General features: G+C 36.3%; 1 protein-coding gene across 1 annotated transcript in view; it reads left to right on the top strand.

Annotated features, from left to right (window-relative positions):
- Positions 1–3,018: 3,018 nt before the first annotated feature.
- DNAH3 (dynein axonemal heavy chain 3) overlaps positions 3,019–22,871 on the top strand; it is a 61,034-nt gene continuing 41,181 nt past the window's right edge. The window contains exons 1-19 of the mRNA XM_050906193.1: positions 3,019–3,051; positions 4,442–4,543; positions 7,047–7,272; positions 8,082–8,151; positions 9,262–9,448; positions 9,990–10,179; positions 11,938–12,133; positions 13,102–13,227; positions 13,937–14,132; positions 15,417–15,596; positions 15,992–16,128; positions 16,283–16,388; positions 16,973–17,151; positions 17,620–17,804; positions 19,145–19,268; positions 19,847–20,000; positions 21,704–21,848; positions 22,132–22,343; positions 22,665–22,756. Of these exons, the coding sequence (XP_050762150.1) occupies positions 3,019–3,051; positions 4,442–4,543; positions 7,047–7,272; positions 8,082–8,151; positions 9,262–9,448; positions 9,990–10,179; positions 11,938–12,133; positions 13,102–13,227; positions 13,937–14,132; positions 15,417–15,596; positions 15,992–16,128; positions 16,283–16,388; positions 16,973–17,151; positions 17,620–17,804; positions 19,145–19,268; positions 19,847–20,000; positions 21,704–21,848; positions 22,132–22,343; positions 22,665–22,756 (2,840 nt within the window). The remainder of the gene's footprint in view (positions 3,052–4,441; positions 4,544–7,046; positions 7,273–8,081; positions 8,152–9,261; positions 9,449–9,989; positions 10,180–11,937; positions 12,134–13,101; positions 13,228–13,936; positions 14,133–15,416; positions 15,597–15,991; positions 16,129–16,282; positions 16,389–16,972; positions 17,152–17,619; positions 17,805–19,144; positions 19,269–19,846; positions 20,001–21,703; positions 21,849–22,131; positions 22,344–22,664; positions 22,757–22,871) is intronic.

Below are 22,871 nucleotides of genomic sequence, written 5' to 3' on the forward strand. Positions count from 1 at the left end.
TTCCCGCCTCGCTTCTGAGCTGCGCCTCACGACTCCGTGTGCCAGGAATTGCTCAGATACGTGTCTATAATCCCACCACCCCCAGCTAGAGGGCTTGTTGCCGTTGGAATAGGAGGCTACGAAGGCAGCTTTCAGTGAATTGCGACTGTTCAGGCAGTCACGCCGTGTGGTGGAGTGGCACAGCAGCTGTGAAACACTTCATCTGGCATAACCACCTTCCCCCTGTCTCTGGTTACTTGTTCTCACACGTTTCCACCCTGTCCTGCTGCCTCCACGGGTGTTTGGGTGGCCACATGGCAAACCTGTTTGGGGAGATGCTCCACATGAGGAATAATTACTTTAAAAATTCAGCTGGGTTTTCAGCAAGATCAGTGCATCCTATGGTGTCCCAGCATTTGGATGGGACTGTTCATCTCAGAACTGATGCTTGGTGAGGTGTGTTGCATGATGGTTTGGCCTGGCCGCTTTCCAGAGTCATCATGATGGTGTTACATGCAAGCGTGAAGCTTCAGTGAATTCCCAGCTTTTTCTACATAGAATTTTTCATACTGTAAATTACAGTCAGAAATTAGTAAAATATTCATGTTTCTCATGACTGTTTTAATCACTCTTTTTGATTGGTGCCACCCATGAGAGTATTGCAAAACTGAGTATTAATGGTTTCATGATTATTTTTTAAAGGCAACAAAATAAATAGCATGTTTAATTTGGAGTGTGCTGGTGTTATGCAGAGAGGTTTTATAAAGTATGGTTTTTTTAACCTATCAGACTGTCAGAGCTCTGTGTCTTTGAGGGGCTAATTTCAATGAACTCTGCAGATACAAGGATCTGTGTAGACAGAGGAAGTAAAAGGGAGATTTGCATATTAATGCAAATTTGGACCATGGGCTCTAAAAGCCCAACAAAAGATACCTGCAAGAAGAGGATAGTGAGGACAAGTTTATTTTGCTTGAACTGTTGAAGTGTTTATATCTCATATTATTAAAGTGCATAGTGTATTGATATTCCCAGTAGACTAGTGTATATAAAATTGAATTTCAATTTGTTGATTTTGTATAGTTTTTTTGAAGTGAGCATAGGGAAAAACTAACTGGTAGAATTATGGTGTGACATAATCCAGTGATAATGGCACTATAAAGTTTAATGGCTCCACCAAGTTTAGAAGTATATTGGAGATTTTAAATTTCTGTCTGTTTTTGAAACATGCTGTAGCTGTGGTTTTGGAGATAGTCTTGTACATCTTAGTAAATTATTTTCCTGCTATGCATAATTATTTCTTCTGCTAAAAATTCACATATAATCTCTTTCTATATAAAATAACTCTTTTTAATGTTTCCCAAGCAGCACAAGTAATTTATTTAACTTCAAAGGGCATGCATATATAAGCATCCGAGCTGTTGTGCGCAGAGGAACAGTAGTTACTATAACTGTTGCTTAATTGAGCTTGTCTTCATGCCAGCGTCAGCTCAAATTAGCAGGAAAATACTCATGTTGCAAACCAGCACTGAAATATTTGGAGAATTACCGCACACACTAGCCGAGCAATTGCCAGCTCCAGCATTAGCAGTGCTGGTTCTGTACCCCGCACTGCTGGCTTGTGTTTAAAGAGCAGCTTAGTTTATGGTAGGAACTTTCACATGTGGCCAGGCAGGAACAATGTTCCACTTGTAGTTGGTATTATGTCAAGATATAAGGAAAACTGTGCTGTTAACTCAGGGATATCAGCCATTCTCACAGTTTACAGAAAACAGGATGAAAAATAACATCCAAAGATGTTGGGAAAGAGTTTAAGTTAAAATGGAAGTGTCTCTGTGTTGGCAGAACATGTACAAGGCCTTTCTTGAGGGCTGGTATAAGGAGACTGTGCTAGATTTCATGTCAGATGGTAATAATTTCCACTTGTGAAGAAATTTGATGGAGGACTCTTTCAGGACATAGTGATGACTGTGAGTGGGAGGCAAACGCGTACCAGCAGACTTAGAGGAACTGGGAGTACAAGTATCCCACCTGCTGTCTTTGGATCTTCAGGGAGTTTGATTCTGAATGGTGGAAAAGTGGTGGAGATGTTTGGGTTCGAAATTTTGACTCTTTAATATTTTTTTTTCTAGTTCTTCCTAAGAAAATTTGGGTTTATATAGCCTTTATTGCTCTGGGAGCTCTCTTGCTGTGTACAGTTTTTTCATACAAATGTCAGAATATCTCAGATGTCTTAGGACTACGTATTTAGTAGGTTTCAGAGGTAAAATGAAACTATACAGTTGCTCATTGGTTCCACAACTGAATCTCCCTGACCACAGCTTGGTGCAACACTGCTTCTCTCCGCTCGGGGAAGAGAGGGAGGAGGGAATTTGTGTCTCCAAGCACCAGTTATGCTGTAACTGGGGCAACGAAGCTGAGGACTGAAAGGCAGAGTGTCAGAGAAGTTCACCAAGCTGGAACAGGCAGAGAGACTGGTAACAAGGGCGCCTGCAGGTAGTACCTGCTCTTACCCTGCTTGCTCACGCACTCTCTGGATGTGTAACACATGCTGGGCATCTCTCTCTTTCTCTTTTCCCGTTCCTTTTGATGTGTGCTTACTTCTCATGGCAATTAACGTGTGACTCTGCTGTAAACTGCAATTAGGAGCCCAGAGTCCCTGGGACATTAGAAGAGAACAGGCAGTGGGGAGGAAACTGTTTTTGGAGAAAGTGGAAAGAGCATAGTGGAAAAAATCTTGCTTGAAAGACATCTGGAGAGAGTTAGAAAGATTAAGGTGAACAGTGAGCTTGAAGCGGAATGGAGAAAAAGAGAGCGTGTGGTTTGGAGGGGAAGAAAGCTTAGTGTTGTAAACAAGGAAGGGGGGAGCTGTGATTTTTCTTCTTCCTGGCAGCTGGGATAGGAAGCTGATTGTTTTCACACCTTGCGTAGTACCTGCAATGAGTCTCTAATTCTTTCCCAGTGCATGTAACAACAAGGATGCTTATATTGAGGGGGAGGACCAAAAACTTCTAAGCAAACAAAGAAACAAAAAAAGGCAAAATGAAGCCAACACAGAGCCCAAGGCTCCTGAGGGTAAGTTCTTTCTGCAGTGACTGTGAAAGATCGATAACTTTTTCAAAACTTCAGATTAAATTGGCCATTATTGGTGGCTAGTGGTTTGACATTGGAAGAACTCTTATTTGAAGACACTTGTTCTTGTTGAATATTCTTTGGACCTAAGCCTTTATAATATACTTCTTAAGAATTCCTTTGCTCAAGTATTTAACTTTTTGAAAGGTTAGATGGCATATAAATCAAGAGTTGCTTTAGAATGAATAATGGCTTTTTTGATAACTCTTGTACCTTTAAGAATGAACAAATCTCCTGATAAACCACGTGGTTTATTCATTTTTAAAGTACTTTAAGGCCCAATCCTTTAGTCATTAATCAAGAGCAATTCTTGCTGTCTTTAGTGAAATATGCCTGGCAGTGGTAATGTCTTGATTTCTGTGTGTCTGTGTGCAGGCATGCTGGGGAATACCAAGAAGGTAAATCAGATCAGTCCTTTCTCAAATTTTATTTCTAAATGGGCTCTACTTTGATATTGAGGAGGGCACAATTTTGTCTGCTGACAAACTAGGTTCGAGCAGCCTAGTTTTCCAGCTACATATCAGAAAGCAATAACCACGTGCTAAAAATGTATTAAAAATTATGTAAAAAATTATTATATGTTATTCAAACATAGTTGTATTGGGTAATAACTTCCTCTTTCATGGTGATTTAATTCACTGGTGTTCAGATACCACATACTTCCGCCTCCTTTTTCTGATAGTGTCACTGTGTATTTGGGAATTTGTTCCTCATGAATCTCCTAAACAAATTTGATTTAGGAAACTCAGAGCAGACTAGGGGTGAGGTTTTGGCCTATACTACAGAAAATTGCCATTCAAAAACATCTTAAAGCGCTGTGAGGCTAAATAATTCTGAGACAATATCCTTAGAGAACTTTGTATGGAGTCCTGGAAGGCCACCTCAAAGTATTGTCACCTTGAGGAGGTGGAACATAGTCCTAAGACATATTAGGTATTCTGACATTTGTATTAAAACACTTTGCAGAGTCCTTGTGAGCAATCGGTTCCTCCAGTGGCATCCTGGGAATACAGCTTCTTCTGTCATTATAGACATGAAAAAATCTAGTGTTTTTTTTCTCCCCAGTAATGCAGTTCACACAACTTGGACCATTTCATTGTCAATTGGCAGTCTGGTAGGCTTTAATATTTTAATATCCAGTGTTTATACCATTGCAAACTCCATACAACATGTGGAGTTTTTAGTATAACTGAAAATATTTAGAACAATTTGAATTGTTGCCAGTGAGTTGCAATACATCATTTTCAATGAAAACTGAAAGTCTCTGAATGTATCTTTTACAAAACAGTGTGTTTCATAAATGTCATTAAAGTTGTTTTTCATTTCTCTCTAGTCACAAAACGATTCTGTGTATAACATGAGTCATGCAAAACGGTTACCGGAGTTACCGTCCCTACCTGCTTCTGCTTCAGCTGCACCTTCAGAATTGTATCAGGTATGTGCTCTCTCCCCTTGTGTCAGGGTATACATTAAATTACATGTGCTAACATGATTTTAGGCATCATATATCACCAGGCCTTAGGCAGATGAAGTAAAGATAGGAAAAACTATTTAAATTACTAAGTTAAAGTATTAAGCAGGTTGTCAGGTACTTCATTAGGGCTGCTCTTATTTAGAAAAGTGTTGTTACAACTTCTGTTATGATTTAGATATTAAACCTTGGCAGTTTAGATCTGTTCTTTAAATTTATAGTTAATTATTTGCTGTTAAATTTTGGATTAAATATTTTGAGTTTAAGTTTCTGGGGAAGGAAGCAAATAGTAAAAATATTTTTCTTCCAAACAAATTGTGATTTCTGTCGTGTGTGTCCCCCCCCATACTTTATGGCAGAGCACAGAAAAACCCTGAGTTAGACTGCTGTTCCAAAACCAGCTGAGAGCTTGACAGGTGCAGTGTTGGATCAGAATGGATAGCTGGTACAGCTGCAGAACTACAGCCTCTGCTGTATGACACAAATAAGAATTACGTGTGACAACACTTAAGGGGAGGAAGAAGAGAGAGCTGGCTTTCCCTGCTATAAGTGCCTCACAGTTGCTCATTTGGCTCATTTGTGTCAGCACTTCAGTTCATCGAAGATGTCTTTCTTTAGAAAGATATTGTTTATGAAGAAATTGAAGCAGTTTCTGATGGAAAATGGGTTATTTTGGACTTTGTTTGAAAACAGGAAATTTTAAGTGAAACACTCTAAAATAACGGTAAAAAAGTGAAAATTATTCAATGAAGATTTACATTAAAAAAATTTATTTCCATCCAAAAAACAAATCGCACTTCTGGGGATGTGTTAAGGGTTCATATAAGACATGGGAGCTGATTTAGCCAGTCCTGAAATTTTTGTGTTGCATAAGCAGTAGATTTTTGCCAGTTGACTTTCTTCTTCTCCAGAAACAGCTGTTCCTCTCTGACCATCTTTGTGCCCAAGGGGTTCCCATGGGTATCACAATTAGCAAGGCACCTGCTCTGCACCCAGAAAGTTATGCTACCTAGTGGGGAAGAAAGAATATAGTTTACAAAGCAGGCCTAATTAAGAGAGGAGATGAGAATTCAGAGTTTATGCTGACTTCAGCAGTTCCTAAAGATACACAGTAACTTTCTGGGGAAAATCTCCAAACCTCTGAATTATTTTTAATTCTTATATCAGTTTGTCCCCCAGAATTGTAATTCGGGGACCTACCCACCTGTCTAGTGTGTGCAGTGGAAGAAATTGAACTGAAATGATTCTATGAACTTTCAGAAGCTAATTTAAGGAGTATGATTGCAGCAGTAGTGTGAATGCCTTTTTCTTTGCTGGTAAGATTAGCCCTGTCAGTCAGAAGAAAAATGCAAGGCAGATGTAATAATCTTGCCTTAGCCTCTATTTCAGATTGACAAACTGTATTGTTGTTCTCACTAAAGCTCATGATAGACTAAAAAAAAAAAAAAAAAAAAAAAATCATAGCTGCATCTATAGGTTAGATGAAAAGAAGCTGTTTTATGCATTACTATGCTGTCCTCTCAGAGGTCATAAAATGCTGAGAAGACAAGCTTAACTGCAGCTCCTAAGGGAAAGGCACGAAAAATGAGGGAACCAGAGATGGGGTGTCATGAACGTATTTAGAAGCTTTTTTAAGAGTGATCTAAAACTGATGATGGTGATGCTGCATTGTAAAGAGGAAGAAATGGGTAATAGGGGTATGGTTGTGTTATGCCAATGAAGTAAAAAATTATTAAACAAGATGTAATACAGAAACAAGCTAAATATTAATTTAGACTAAGAGCTTTAGGAACCATGGTATGAAGTACATTCATTATTCTGGCTTATGTACGTTTTCTCTCTAAGGGTATCTTGATAAGAAACATACTTCTCGGTCCCGCATCCCTTATGCCTGTGAGCTCTCTCATTGAAGTTTAGACATCAGGACTTAGGACAAGCCAATCAATAGACACCAAGTCACCTGAGAATACATGGAATGAACAGACAGAATAAATCTATTACAAATCCTGTATTGATGTGGGAGAGAGAGAAAGATGAGAGCTGAATTTGTTAACTTGTATTATTGTTCAACTGTTACAAGGATTGAGTGTTAAAAGTAGACAGATCATTAACAAAGGCTTGAGGAATAAGAATTTTCTAAATTTAGGCAAAAGTAAGGAGAAGAAGAAAAGAAGCAAGATGGAGATGTGGGGGAGTAGAGAGTACTAGATAATGTACTAATGCCTTCCCTTATTTATAAAAAAGACCTTGATTATGCAAAAAACCCACAGGTACTCCTACTGAAGCGGTGTGTAAAATTATTCTTATACACGTGTGGAACATCAGGATCTAAAAATAGATTGGTGGTCAAAGTCAGACTTACGTATTTGCTCTTTATACTAATTGATCTTTAACCCTGTTCTAGCTCTAAGAAGACTCTTTAAATTACTGTGCTGTGTAAAACTATTGCTTTTTTTTCCAATTTCAGCTTGTCCTTAAGAGCAGCTGTTATCCTCCTTTGATGCAACGAGCATCATGGACTTTGGCAGCTCCATTCAAAGAACAGAGTTACTACCGAAGCCCAAGTGACTCCATAGCTAATAACTATACTCTTACTGCACGGGATTTAACATTGAAAAATGTGCACAAATTAAAGTCCTCTTCAATGACAGGGACATCACTGGATTCAGCAAAGCAGAGAACAGCCTCACCACGTATCCATATTTGAATGTGTTTATAAGTTTAGCCTTGCTTGTTCTATACTTTTTTATCTGTAATTGCTTATCTGTTAAAGCATCATCCCTGGAAAAATCACTTATCCCTAATAAATGCTTACAAGCTTATCATCTCAGGGTCAGTATAGACAAATTTCCAAAAGCATGCGTTACTTTAATAAAGGTAAGGCCAGTTTCTGATCAATTAGTTAGGTTCATCCCTCCCAATAATCACATGCAATTGTTTGGAGGGAATTGTTTGCAAAGCAGAAAATGAACAAAATACAAGTTAGCTCTTATTATTGCTAGAAGTAAAAGTTAGTACCAACAGGAAAACAGAAACAAATTCAGTGTGTGTCCCTGTTATGCTCATGTTCATGAATCTTGCATAGCAAAACAAGATGGAGGACAGGCATTAAAATGTTTACCTGAGGATCAAATCCAAGAAATGTTGCTTAATACACAGTTTACGTCTAAACCATGTAATTGATGTATTTGTTAGCAAACTGTGCATACATATGTAAATCCTACAATATAAGATATATGCTGTTGGTTCAACATGACATTGTGATATAAAGCAAATAAGGTTAAGAGTTGTAATACTTTTGCTATTTGAGTTTACCAATATGTATATATCAAACATTTTACGAAAACAAGTTGTTTAGGCTTTAAGTATATCTTTGTGACATTGTAATTTTCTGTTATTTCATTATGTGATTAATTGATTTAGCTCTGTTTTTCACCAATCTGAAATAATACCTTATTTGAAAAATATTCCTGTGTGTGATTTTCTTAACTGGTGCTTAAAGCTTCAGAAGAATTTGATCCTTCTAGGAAAAAGCTCAAACTTACACAAAGAACTCAATGGAATTCTGATAGGTAATGTACTGTAATGTTATAAAGATACAGATTATTACAATCAGTCTAGATATCTGAGTTGTGATTTAATATTTCTTTTTACTTGGATGCTATGTTAAGCATCCAAGCGTGAAATGTTAAGTCTCTACAAAAAAATGTATGTGCATCAAGACTGAAAGTCCATGGTGTGCTAAGCGAGCACCTTTAACTGCTTCCTTGTGGCAGGACAAATTTCAGTCTTAGGCATGCTAAAGGAAAGGTCTTCTTGTCATGATTATTGACTTGAGAACCCAGAGTTTAGTTAATAGAGATGCAGATTGTGGAAATGAAGTCTCAGTTTTGCTGTGAGTGTTTAAATGCTCTGTAATGCGCCTAGAATTGTGTCAAGTTGGGTGCTCTGCTGTAGTGAATACTTCTTTTTGTCTTTGTGCTTGTGTTCTTCATCTGTAAAACAAGGAAATAGTCCTCTCTGGAAGTGCTATGGCAGTAACTTTCTTACTCCTTGTTAAGATAACATGGTGATGAGTACCATAAAAAAGACAAAAGGGATATTTAAATTCTATTCAACTAAGGACTTGATAATGTGAAGTATATCAAGTATGGAGTGACAGCTTGTTGGCTGAGTATTGTTCATCCTGAGCAGTGTGGACAAAGGCGCTTATAGAAAACAGCATACAATCATGAAAAAGAAGTCTGTAGTGTAACATTTATGCAAATGAGCCAATTTGAAGTTTTGGCTCAAATTGTTAAGATTTTGGTGAGATAATCACCTGAAAACAGGTGGAGATCTTGGGCAATTTAAATAATAGTGCTAGTAGGTCTGTCTCTGATAGAATTGCTTATAAGATACTGCCTGAGTGATACTGTGCAGTTGTACGGTTTACATGATTGTATTCTTCCTGTTAAAGCAGTATGCTATGTTTTATGATTGTATTCTTTCTGTTAAAGCAGTATGCTATGTTGTACAATTTTACTGAAGTTTTTTTATGAGTAATTGAAATACTTCATAGGTCATACTTGTCCTCAGTGCAGTGTAGGTGGTTTATATAATGCTTGTAATTTGTCCATATTGATTTAAGAATCCATTAGTGCTTCTTTATTCACTAAACTATTATTCTTTTTTTTCAAAAGTACACCAGCTTTGTTAAACAGTTTGGATCCCATTTCACTGTGTGCACCTGCTCATATGCCAGAATTGCATGTCATGCATTATACAGACAACCAGCCATTGACCCCAGAAGAACAATTTCTTGTCATGCACTTACATGAGAAGGAGATAAGTAAGCGAGAAAAGCCACCTTCAAGAAATGATATAGAGGTATTTATGTAATTTCTTTTTGAGATAAAAGTAGCAGCAGTAATCATCTGCAATATATGTCTGTAAACTGTTTACTTAAAAGTAGTTGAGAAAAGAAGGCAGTACATGAGGTTTAGAAGAGGTAAATATTCAATATAGCAAACCGCTGTTAAATATTGTCAACTCCTTTCCCATTTGTTTCTCTTTCTAGCTACTCAAGTCTGATTTTTGTTCTAATGGGTTTGCAAGTAGAAGTATCTTCCCAAATTCTTAACCTCTCACATTGTTGGCTAGTACTTCAGAGATCAGTAATTTAATATGCTGCACTCAGTGCTTTTGGCATATATGCTTACGTCAAAACAGATGGCAGTATTGTAAAAATATCAGGCATTGGCAGTGCTTTAAAAAGAACCAAGAGGTAGACAGCCAAAATCCATTATATTCAAACACCTTTAAATTGTGGGAAAGGTTCAAGTGACAGAAAAGCTAAAAATATTTGTTAGTAATTCATTATCTGTCAGAAAATGAATACAATAAGCATGATATTTTTAACATTTTTTAGCGGTACTGTTACTACATACATAATGGAGTGCAGGAAGACATGCTGGCACCTCAGGATAAGGAAGTGATGAATGTAATTTTAAAGCATATTCCAACTCACCTTCTTGCTAACCCAGACCTGGAGAATTTACTTGCAAGTTTAAAAGAAGAGATTAAGGCAGACTATCGTATCAGCCTCATGAAAGCCATTGGTAAGACTCAAAATCTCTTAGCAATTCAGAGTACGTAGACATTTATTGCACTTTGAAAGCAAGTCTGCATTCTATTCTTAGCACCCATGGAGAATTCCTTTGGGGTCAATAGAACTGCAATAGATATCTGAGAGAATATGATCTGTGATCATGCTACATAACATTCCAGTTTCAACAAATATCTACTTACTAAACCCTACATCCCATCACTTAAATGTAGTAATTTCCAAGTTCAGTAGCTCTGGGTGCATAGAATCGTTTTGTCCATACTTACACAATTTTCCATTCCTAATTCAAATCCAAATCACATTCAAAATGCATAATTCTGCATCATCTCATCAGATGTATAAAGAAGGGGTTGATCAAATGATGGTGGACAAAGAGTAATCATCTTAATTTGTAGCAAAAGAAGTTAGATAAGAAATTAGAAAGACGTGACTATAAAGATAGTGAAGCACTGCAGCAGATTATTCATTGATGAATGTGCTTTGATTCATTGATGAATGAAGCATCAGCATCATGATGCACAAAAGCATCAGCTTTGAAGTGCATGATAGACAAGTATCTGTCAACAGCAGTCTAAGTATATTTGATCCTGATGTGGGGAGAGGGTAAACTAGGCTATTTTAACAGATACTTCCCAGACTAACTTTTTTGTTATTCTGCAGTAAGTCAGTGATACCCATTAACAGCCACATTCATCTGTCTCATAACTCCAGTGAAGCCAGATGTTACACTGGGATCATGTCACAAGTTCAAAGAATTTCATTTAAGACATTACAGGATTAAGGAAAATTAGATGATACATTAATGTGCATGATTACACTGCTCATGTTCAACAAATAGAATATAATCATGTATAAATAAATACAAAAGAATGTCATAATCCTTGAAATTCAGTAATGCCCATTTGAAAGTGAATGTGAAAGAGACAGTTCTGTAGAACATGAGATTTTTTTATTTGCTTTTCAGTAGTCTTACAGTTTTCTTGGGTTTTCCATGTGTGAAATAATTCCTTTCAATTTTCTTAAATATGTTGACCAGTAAGTAGGTGTGCCCTCTCATTCATGACAGCATAAAAAGGAGAGATTGAACAGTTTTCACTTTGCCTTCTATAGTCTCTGATATCTTTCTGAATACCCTTTAATTTGCCTTTTATCAATATCACAATTTTAGTGTTTGTGGTCCCTTTTTGTGGTAATGCTAATGTCAACAAGGGGTAGTGAGTCTGCTTCCCAGCTTTTGTTAATCTCTCATGTAATGGGCCATTAGTCGGAACTGGTAGCACATGAGTTTTGGCACTTAGCAGATCATAAATCATCCCTTTGAATATCATATCCTTCCTAGATGCAACAGATGATTCATAAGAGTTCTGTGCTTCTCAAACATTTAAGAAGCCTTCTAAAAATCGTCCTTGAAAGGGAGATATTTCCACCCCTGGTTTATGAACGAGGATTTGAAGCATGAAATAAATGTGCTTCAACTGGAAGGATAGAACGAAAAGCCGTTTCACTTGCCTCCCATTTTTAGAACCAGGACCAATTCTTGTTTTCTTTTTCTGAAATAATTTTATAGTCAATTTGGTAATTTGATTATTGTGCTGTATTTCATCCTAAAAACATGCGAGTAACTATATGACAGTGTAAGTTTTAAATGTGCAGAATTCTACGACTTCCTGAACTATGGAGATACTGTGTTTTCATATGTAGGTTTTGACCATGCATGCAGTCTCACCATGATATATGTGATTTGTTCTAGTTGATTACATCTTGATGGATCCAGCTGAGAGAGAGAGACTGTTTATTGGAAGTACCCCACGCCCTTTTCCCTGGAGAGTTGTCCGTGCACCAGTCCCATGGCACAGCTCTTATGAAGAAGTGAAAAGCTGGAATGAAAGGAATCTATTCACAGTGAATCCGTTGATGCCCACTTTGCAACAGCTCTGGCTTTCTCAGTAAGATGTCTTGTTCATAGGATCTTGATTAAATTGAGAATGTTTTTATTTTATGGCTTGGTTAGAGAGTGCATCTGCTGACTTCTCTACATATGCTACGGAGATCCTGGAGGAGCCAGTAGAGAGAAGGTGGCAAAATCTGTTCTGTTTTCTAAAGAATTTTTTTTTCTGAGCCTGTAAGAATTTAAAAATAAGATGATTGTTTGCTGCAGACTCTGAATGCAAGCATGAACCTGTTTTATGTGTCCACAGTGAAGAATGGATAACTTTGTGCTATGAAAAGATCATCCCCTTTGTTAAAAGGTGTTATCCCTAAATTAAGATTCAATGCTCAATTAAATAGTGATGTGGAATTCTCATCTTGATTCCTGAAATTAACAAAATTAACTCTTAAAATTGAGTCTCTTTCAAATGTCTGTAGTTGGAAGTTGTTCTGGGGACTTTTGAAAACTGAGGTATGTTTTCTTATGGTAGTTAGTAATGCTGAGAACTGTTTTTGCATTTAAGTAACATTTGCAGGAATTTAAGCTCTTGTATGTTACAGACTGTGATATATGCCATGCTGATGAAATTTTATTTTTTTTCCCCACAGGGTAGCCAGGATAGGTACTTACTACTATTAGTATGGAATAGAAGCAGTAGGTGTCATTCTGTATGTTCTTTAATGCCTGGATACACTAATGAATCTAGGAAAAGGACAAGAAATTATTCCGAACATTTTAGCAAAAAATTAACACAATTTAAAATATAACAAGTACAAAATGAAATTTGTGAAGCCTTTTATGTTTGCCAATAGCAAAAAAACCCGTTAGAAGTGCACTTGTTGGACAGCTTAGCAATGAAGTGATATGCATCAATGAAATTGTATTATTAGTGTTTATAAATACGAGACCTTCCTGACTATATTTAATTGTTTTTTCTTTAAACAGAATTCCATAAAATGTCTACTATTTGTTTTACTTCCATAGGTATAGTCATCTAAGGTTTGTTCGCACTGAAGAAATACTTTGTAGAGACCTGCCACTGTTGCCTGCTGAATTTGAGGAGGTCATTCGAAGACACTGTGTGGAAGCTCACAATATTCTTCAGAACAAGTCAGTGCCAACTGTAGTAGCAGTAGATAAATAGAGTATCTTAGGGTCTGATTTACGTGAAGCTCCCTTTTTAAAACAGATCTTAGACTGAGATGACACTAGTCCCAACCACAAGGCTGCCAAAACAGGGAAAAATAGCGGAGAGGGATAAACATCTGGATGCTGAAAGCTGTTGAACCTGCAAGAGTGCTTGTACAAGAGCAAATGGGAATAAACTGACTATGAATAAATGTAGACTGGAAATTAGAAGGTCTCTAACCATGAGAGGAGTGGAGTCTAAATCTATAAAAATGGTGACAGAAAACCTAACTTTTAAAATTATGGAAATCAATCAATATAAGAAAGAGATTATATGAGGTAATAGCCCATGATATAAGGTGACTGCATTCTGTCACCCAAAATCTCTTCCAAACTCAAGTTTCCCCATTTAATGCTAATGATTTAATATTGTCACTAGTATTTTGTCTATTAATATTAATTTAAACTGATAGCAGGGGCCCATTATGACAAGAATCCTTAGCTTAAAAACTCAGGTTTCCTCTAAGTCCTGCTAGGTACAGTTTTGTTTGACATCTAGTTAACAATTCTCTGGTAGCCCTTTGAATTTTGCTCATTCTTTGGGTAATTTCTGAGCTTAGATTTCATTGCAAGGAGCAAAGTAAGATTAATAAGCTTTTAAAAACTTTGTCTCCATATTATTTCATTGTAGGTGGATCCCAACTTGTGCATCCATTTTCCTTGATCAGAAAAGGAAATGGCTTCATTTTGCTCCTGAAAATGACTGTGATTCCTCTCAGCGAGTTGAAAGCTATTTTTGTTCGGTGGCAACTCTAATGTCATTACAGTTACGTGAGATGGTTGTTAACTCCTTAGAAGATCTTCTTGCATTTTTTATGATCCACAAGGTATATGCTGTGAAGTATATCTATAGTTTTCAGTGCTACATGGAGATAATAATTCATATAGCCATAAAATGTAATGCTCTTTGAAGGCTAAAATATTCCAGATAGCTCTTGCCTCCATGAAAAATGGCTGGATCCTTCAAACAGTTGTGCATACTCAGTGGATTTTTTTTGCATGGTCAAGAACTGCTCACTTGAATAGTCATTTTGAAGGCCTAGGGTTACAACTGGCAGTTTATAGGAGCTTTCAACTCTGTCTTGAGTGAGTGTGCATTTTTTTTTTTTTTTAATTTTTAGTTTTATTTTTCTTGGCCTTAACCAAGCAAAACACTTAAACCTGTTTTTCTGAAAGCACATGAATAATCCCCTTTGAAGTCAAAAGTGTGCATAGTAATGCATGTAATCCTTTGCAGAGGTAACTTATGAATGCGGTGTCCCTGTCTATACCAAATGAGTGCCCTGTATTATTTCAAGTAATGCACATAATTATAATAATAAGCATTACACCATGAGATTTTTTACCACTGTTTTAGCTATGATAAAGTTGCCTCTTAGTGGAAATGAATTCTTTAAATATCAGGTCACCCAGGATCTACCACGATAAGACAAAATGAAACGTATTTAAACAGAATGAATGTGGCAGATTACTGCGTTGCAGCCAGAGGATCACACTTAATACAATATCCTGTCAAACCTTATGCTAAGCCTTGCATCTGGGTGATGATGGTGTTGCTGATGGTTGAGGGTTTTTTCAGGTTTTTTTGTCTTGTGGGTTGGTTTGTTTTTTTGTTTTTGGGTTGGTTTTTTTGTATGGTTGGGTTTTTTTTAAAATCATTACAGCATCTACATTGCAAGTCTAGTCATGGATTAGGACTCCATTACTGTAAAGACAATTTGGGGGGTAGGGCAGTTCTTACTAACTATACACGGCAATTAAAAAAACAGGATCTTGTATTTGATTCTAGATTTTATTTCTGATAGGCATTATGGATATTTTTTTAGAGCTTTTGTTCTGCGTGGTAATTAGTGCTTTACTTCTGTTACTTAAGGGAAAATCAAGGCAATTAGGCTTAAATCCAGTTTCCTAATTCCAACTTCTATAGATTCATTTAGGAGTTGGCACCTTAAAATCTTGTGTATTGGGTCATCAGTGTTTTGAATAAAAATCAGGGAAGATCCCGTTGGTGCTGTGTAGTTAAGAGATTTGGGGGAGTTTGAATCTTTTAAAAATTATTATAGTTATAGCTGATTTCTTTGGCATGTACAATTTTCATTCTTTTCCCTAAGGATGGAAGTGATTTTACAGAACCGTATCAAGAAATACAGTTCTTTGTACCTCAGATACTAACAGTCAAACTCCGTGTGGAAGAACCCAAGATTGTCTTTGAGCCACCTTTGAAAGAATGTTGGGATTTAATCAGTCGTTGCTTCAGGGAGATTCTGCACAGTGCTGAGGAACTTCCAAAGGTACTGGATAAGTTATAGCTGCATACAAAATACAATATGAATAAAAACTGTCTATGATATAAAAAGTTATGAATGAGGCAGAAGACTCACAAATGGAAGATAAAGATGAGGGTCGTGTATCACAAAATGTGTGAACTTTTGTGATTACAGAAGATAGCATAGGAATTGTTCTTTTTCAGATTCAAGTTATATTAAAGCTCTGGTTTGATTTTCGTATAGTTTTCGCAAGCAAACTATGTGTGTAACCAAGTGTTAATTATGAATCAGAGCCTTTTCACATTGCAGTGTTTTTACCAAATAATACGTTTTTTTGAAGTGATGGGTGAATGGGTAATAGAATACCTTATTTCCTCTATTGTATGTGTTATTACAGTATTTGCAATGGTTCCCTTTAGGTAGAAAGATTTCTCTTTCCAGAATTAAAAAGAGATGATCTCACTCTCAGTACAGTCAAACCAGATGAATCATTGTTTTCAGAGTATGTGAACAAACTTGAAAAGATCTTTGAGAGCAACATACTGGGTCCACAGAAGTAAGTTTTGGCTTTTAACTCCATTGCCCATCCAAACCCTCAGATTTGTAACACTATCCATTTGACTCAAACAGTTTGAGTTGATTTGTTTCTTATTATAGAGAATCTTCACGTTAGAATCTTATGTTTATTTTTGTGATCTTCTGTGTTTAAGGTATTTAAATGTGTACAGGAAATACAGCAATCTTTTGAACAACAATGCACAGCAAGATGTCACAGATTTCTTGAAAGAAGGTCATTCTTTAGAAGCTTTAACAGAGGTAATATGTAACTGACAACTGCTACATGTTGATATAGCAGCTAACACATCACACTTGACTTCCTAATATATTGCCTAAAGAATTCCCATTCAAATCACTTGTTTTACCCTTGGGAATACTAGGGAAGCCATCTCAATTTACATAGCCCCTTACTGTAGGGCGGCTGTGCAAATGTAGAAGGAGGTTTCTTTATGGCTGCCTTCTATGGGTTTTGTTGGATCTTAGTAGAAGTCCAGTGGAAGGCTACCCAGAGTATTTGGTGGATCTGCAGCTTGCTGGTCTTTTGACTGTCTTGTCCGTAGTCAGCCCTGTCTATGTTTCTCTCTGCATTCCTGAGTTAGCCTATGGCTAAATACTTCTTTAGGCAACTTGTGGTATTCCTTAATATGCCATAATACTGTGCAAAGCTTTCAGCCCTGGAATCTGTGGATAGGAGCTGAGCTCTGGAAAGACAAAAAATAGTTGTTCCTTCTTCTATTTGGAGTATATTATCCATTTGCTGGATGGGAACTAATTAGTTGTTTAGCATTTTTCATCTATAGATTTTAAGGAAAAATAACAGATGTATTATTTTCCATTTGTAGAAGATTGATAGCTTAATAAAACTGAAAAGAGAGATTGCTTCCATGCATGTCACTGTCCCTCTGGCCATGTTCTGTCTGGATGCTGCACAACTGAATGAGAAACTCTGCAATCAGACCCAAAATCTTAAAGATAGATTGATTGAATTTGAAGTGATGGAAAACAGAGAGTTAAATAAAAGGTACATGTTGTTAGCATGCATGATTCTTGCTGTCTGCGTGGACTGATGCTGTATATCTGTGGATGAGATAACTTTATTCATCTGCTGGGTTTTCTAGTGCTGACCAGACATGTGCAAGGACACCAAAGTGGGTATTTAAAATTAACAGGAACAGAAATACTTGTAAATAAATATCTAACAGTCTGTATAGGGTGTACATAAAGATTAGACTGGAAGTACGCCATTGTTCTTTCCTCCTTTACTGACCTCGGATTTGGGTTGAGGTCCTTGCTTTCCCTGCTGGTGTCTAGCTAAAGCAATGTGAAGAATGTACTATGCAGCTCTGCATTTGTCTTCTCCCTGACTTTTTTTTCTTTCCTTTTTTCCCCCCTTTTTTCCGTTTTTCCTTTTTTTTTTCCTTCTTTTTTCTTTTTCCTCTCTTCACTTATGATCCCAGTGATATGTCTGGTTTTTTTGTTGTTGTTGTAGAATTTGCAAAGAATATAACTTGATTGCAAAGAGAATGAGTGAGGTGCCTCTGAACACTGAAGAGCTAGTGGAATTCGATGCATACTTAAAGAAATCCAGTGAAGTTACTGTTTTTAAACTGAGACAGGAGGTCGCTGAAGCAGCACACAGACTGGAATTCCTCATGGACTATGCTGATCTTTCTTGTATGTCTCAATTACAGAATATGAAAGTCTTCATATGAAAATATTTATATACAGATACTGGGCTCTGCATGCATAAATGTTGCATCTTCTAGAATGCTAATAGAAAGCTCCAGAAGAGACAGAAAGGAAATAAAAAGAATTTAGTAGAGGCCAAAATGTACCAATGCAGGAAGGAATGGTTAGAGAAATGGCATACAGCACAGACAGTGCTTTTTTCTGTGTTTTTGAGAATGTCTTAGGCATTATCAGATGAATGTCATGTAATCTGGCCAAATGGTGTTACACCTCTGTGTTATTCAATAAAAAGTCTTCAGTGAAAAACCATCTAAAAAGCTGAGTCTTGAAGGCTTTATGACAGCTTTTGGAAAGTGTGAGAACTTGCATCTCTGCAGTTGAGTATTAGATTAGTGGAGGCCTTTTGTTGTTTTGCTGTGGTGGTTTGCTGTTCTTGGTTAATATAAAGGCTGTTCTCCAAGATGGAAGAAACATCTGTAGAAGTTGCTTTTAGTTTGCACTTCTATTCAAAGCAAAAGTGATACAGATGCTGTATGTTATTTGCTGTACATAAAAATGAAGAGCAGTTATATGAATGCATACTCATTTTAGTGGCAGGATGATCCTTCCTCCTTAAGCAGAATACACTCTCAGATCAGACAGTGATAGAAATAACTAGGATATGCCATGTTTATTAGAATTTATTTCTGATAAAAATTAGGATGCCTATGGAAGCCAGGACATTTTTCTGTTACGTTTTGGACTGGAGTGTTTGCATGCGCAGTATTTCATAGTTACATATTCTTTGTAGCTGAGTTTATAAGCATGTGTCCTGCAGTTAGTTATAATGAGCTAAGTGCACTGAACAAATAGACAAATCTGAAGATGGAGATGTCTGCTCATTGTGGTTATTATGCTCTAGCTTCTGTGAATAATTCAGCATTTACACGTTGTGGACTAAAAATGGTTTAAACTTTACTTTTATCCACCTTACGTAGGTATATATATTTAGTTAGGAGTGGTCTGTCTCTGTGTGTAGTTGAATGGAATTGATATTCTGGAATAGCTGTTTTTACTGATTTCATCTGCCTAGCTAAGGTCTTATTCAGAGAATTTCACATTCTTAACTTGATTTTAGCATTTTGCTATCAATCTGACTTGTTTTAGGGAGCAATTCTCTTTGCAGTGAAGATAATTCAGCCAGCAGCTTGAAATATGTAGCTTCTTAGACAGCTTATTCATAAATGTAGTTTTAGCTATTTTGCATACTCTTCACAACAGCCATTCTATTAGATCATTGGTTAAAAGGTATTTTCTTAAAGATGTCTATATATTTTTTATTTTAGATGATGACATAAACCTGAATAGCACAGTTTTCCATTGGCCTGATCAGATTGAGATAATCTTTGAAAACTGTAGAGATCAATTGTGTAACAGGAGGAATCATGCAGAGATGGTTTTGCTTGAAAGGTATGGTGTTAAGACATTTTCTTTCACTGAGTATTTTTAAAGAAAAGAAAAATCACATTATCAGTAAAAGGGAGATAATGTCAAAGAAGGAAAACTTGGAAGGGAGCTGAGACAGTAAGGAAGAAACCTGGTTTACAGTATTATGGAGGTTTCAAAAAAAATACTGTTGATGAGGGTGGATTAGAATATCCCTGTGCTTAAATAGGTCTGAAAGGAGGAATGAAGGACGTTGCTAGAATATTCATAATTTTATCTTGTTATATTGTTTAGTACAGGATTACACTTAATTTTGTTAGATTGTTTTCACTCTTCCTTTATTTCTTCCAGGTAGTAGAGGTGGCAAATGTAAGTGAGCTAAATAAATTGGGAGGTTTGAAAGTGGACCTTGAATTCTAATGCTGTGAACTGCATAGTATTGATGTAACTGATTAATGGGTTTTCACTGGCATCTGTATTTACTTTATACTAGTATTGAGATCAGATTTCGTTTGACACTGCCTGTTATAATTAATAAAATAGTTGAAACCCAAAAAGGAATGAAACAGAACATCATATTAACTTAGCTATCTTTACCTTAGGTGTTCTCAGTTTGAGGAAACTCTTGAAGGTTATAATAGAGAAGTAGAAAGCTACAAAAAGCGGGATGTCATGACCGTAGAAGAAATGAAGAACAACGCTGAGAAATTTAAAGAGTTAAATAAGAATCTAGATAATGCACTAAGAGAATTTGAGGTTAGTATTTATTAGTCAGGTATGGAGTGGGTTGCAGTGTGCTGGATGAGCAAAAGTTTGGTTCCTGTCCCTGTTTTTTTCAGGGTTCTGGCCAAATATTTTCAAGATGGCTTTAAATTTTCCAAATTCATAAACATGTGGCAAATCTTTTCTTGTCCCTGTATGCTGAGTTGTCCGTACTGCTGAGTTGAAGAGCATATTTTTTGGGGAAAAAAGTTTAGGGAGTTTTAAAAATTAAAATACTGAATTTCAGTGTTTTGAAGCAGTCAGTAGTAGCAGGATGCTATCCACAGAAAACAGAATTCTTCTGGCAGAGTTGGCAGGAGCAGAATGTTAGGGGGGTGGCGTTTTCCCTGAACTGTGGTTTGTGCTGCTGGAGCTGTGTTTTCAGTCCCTCTGCTTGTCCTCTGATTAAAACCAGATGCTTTTCAACTGTTTGTATCATTTCCAGAAGTTGCCCGTAGGCATTAAATATGTATTATATCACAGAAAGGGAAGTTTCAGATGCTGGAAGGAAACTGAAGACCAAGATTCCTAGATTCTATTCAGGGCTCTCCATCCAGTATACTGTGTGGTTCTAGGTTGAATAGTTTGTATTAGCTGTGCCTCTGCTGGGAAATGAGAATGATTACCTTTGAGAGATCTCACAGGCATTGTGAGGCTTAATTAATCTTCTAAATCACAGTGAGACAATGAGATTTCTGCATATATGGAGCCTTAAGGATCAAGATTTTAATTAAGTCCCACTCAAAAGAGAAAATTGAACCAATTAAATGAGTTTAGGATTTAGATAAATTGCTAGTCCTACATATCAACACTCTTAATCTGATTTAAAGGCATCTAGTATATTTAGTTAGTGTGAGTTAACAGCACTGATATGTTGTAGGTAGATCAGAATAAGTAATTAAGTTTAAGTTTCTTAATACATGATCACAATGAGGGGTATATCCACACAATTTAAATGACATGACAATCAGCTTAGTGAATACATGATGTTAAAAATTATCTTGGAATGTGGATCTCTACATTTCTCTGCCTGCATCTCACATTGAATGATTAAAAGTTTTATGAAAGGTCTGTCAGCATTGTAAAAGCACAGACTTGGCACTCAATCTGAATTCAGTGCCTGCATTTCAGACAGCATTTCTCTGTCCTTCACCTCCCTACCTGTAAAATGAAGAAGGCAATACTTTTTAAAAATCTAAATCTTTGCACATTGATTTATACTGTAAGGTCTTTTGGACAAAGACAATATCTTACCATGAATAAGCACAACAATTAATATCTGTTTTGGTTGGAGCTTCCAGATGTTTCTGTAATACAAAAAAGTAATCACAAGTAAAAAAAACTCCTATAAGCCTATGTGACTGAGGAGCTTACATCCAGGTTTCAAAGTGGGTTGGTAATTTGTGAGCCTTGCTTTCACTGATTGGCATGGTGCATTATCTGTTTCTAAAATAGATATAGATTTTTAAAATTATTTGAGTAGTAAAAGATACCAACAAATAACTAGGGGAATTTTCAAGAACAGTTACCTTATTTACCTAAAATCCACAGGCCTAAATCTACAAATCTGGCTTTATGACATGTAAAAAAATTGTATTCAATATTACCTATTTAAAAGTTTAAACAACAGTAGGAATTTTTGATGGAAATAAGATTTTTTTTTTCATTTTTTTTTTTTTTTTTTTTTCACCTTAAAGGCTATTAATAAAGAAGCGCAGTTACTTGAGCGGGAGAAGAGTCAATTTCCTCTACTGCAAACTATAATTGCAAACAAACAACCCTTTGAGCAACTTTGGATAACAGCATATAATTTCCATACCAAATCTGAGGAATGGATGAATGGTGAGGCTTTGGTGTTCATTTGATGAAACGTGTCATTTTCAGTTAGTTAAGTAGAACCTGAAAGGGTTGATTAGTTGTGAGAAAATAATTTTGAAGAAATAAATGCTGTTAAGCAGTGTGAAATACAGTTGTTGACTTGGATTTTGCATTAAGATAATTTTTTTTTAACACAATTAATTTCCAGTTAATGGAGAATGATTATAAATACCTGTAAATAAACCACCCTGGAAATCTCCTTGTGCTGATATGCGTACTGTGCTTTTTTTAATACTGTTGTATTCAGGAGCTCTCCAAAAGTTGAATGCTGATGAAATTACTGAAGAAATTGGGAGTATGTGGAGGACTATGTACAAGCTCAGTAAGAGTTTTCCAGATTTGGCTGGGCCTAGACGCTTAGCAGAAACTATGAAATATAAGCTTGATAAATTTAAACAGCATCTTCCTGTCCTGTCAATTGCCTGCAATCGTGGAATGAAGGAGAGACATTGGGAGCAGGTACTTTAAACTCTGCTTTAACTGTGGGAGTATTCTACCACAGAAACTGATAGTTCAATATACTACTCCATATATTCCATACTGTGAAATACAGTAATAGTTCTGTATTTCACAATAAGAAGATCCTTTATCCTGTCACATGATAGATCCAGTTTTGAAATTTGTAATGATACAGGCAGGAGCTTCTTTGAATTAATAATTTATGGCGGAAAAGCAAATTAGAGGGTTGCATGAATACTTCTTTAGCATTTATTTCTTGCTGTTTGAGAAGTCTGTTACAAACATCCATCTTGATAATAGATTTTATTTCTTTATTTTCAGATTAGTGAAATTGTAGGATGTGAGATCAGACCTGATGAAACTACTACTCTTAAAAGCATACTGGAATTTGGACTCTCAAAATATATTGATCAGTAAGAAGCTTAGTCTATTCTAATTTTTTAGACAGTCACTGTATTTCATATGTCAGATACCAAATATTTGTTTGTTTGGGGTTTTTTTGTGTGCTGTTAGAACGTGCTGTAAAAT

Source organism: Gymnogyps californianus, chromosome 15 (genome assembly GCF_018139145.2).
Source record: "Gymnogyps californianus isolate 813 chromosome 15, ASM1813914v2, whole genome shotgun sequence".
NCBI classification, from domain to species: domain Eukaryota; kingdom Metazoa; phylum Chordata; class Aves; order Accipitriformes; family Cathartidae; genus Gymnogyps; species Gymnogyps californianus.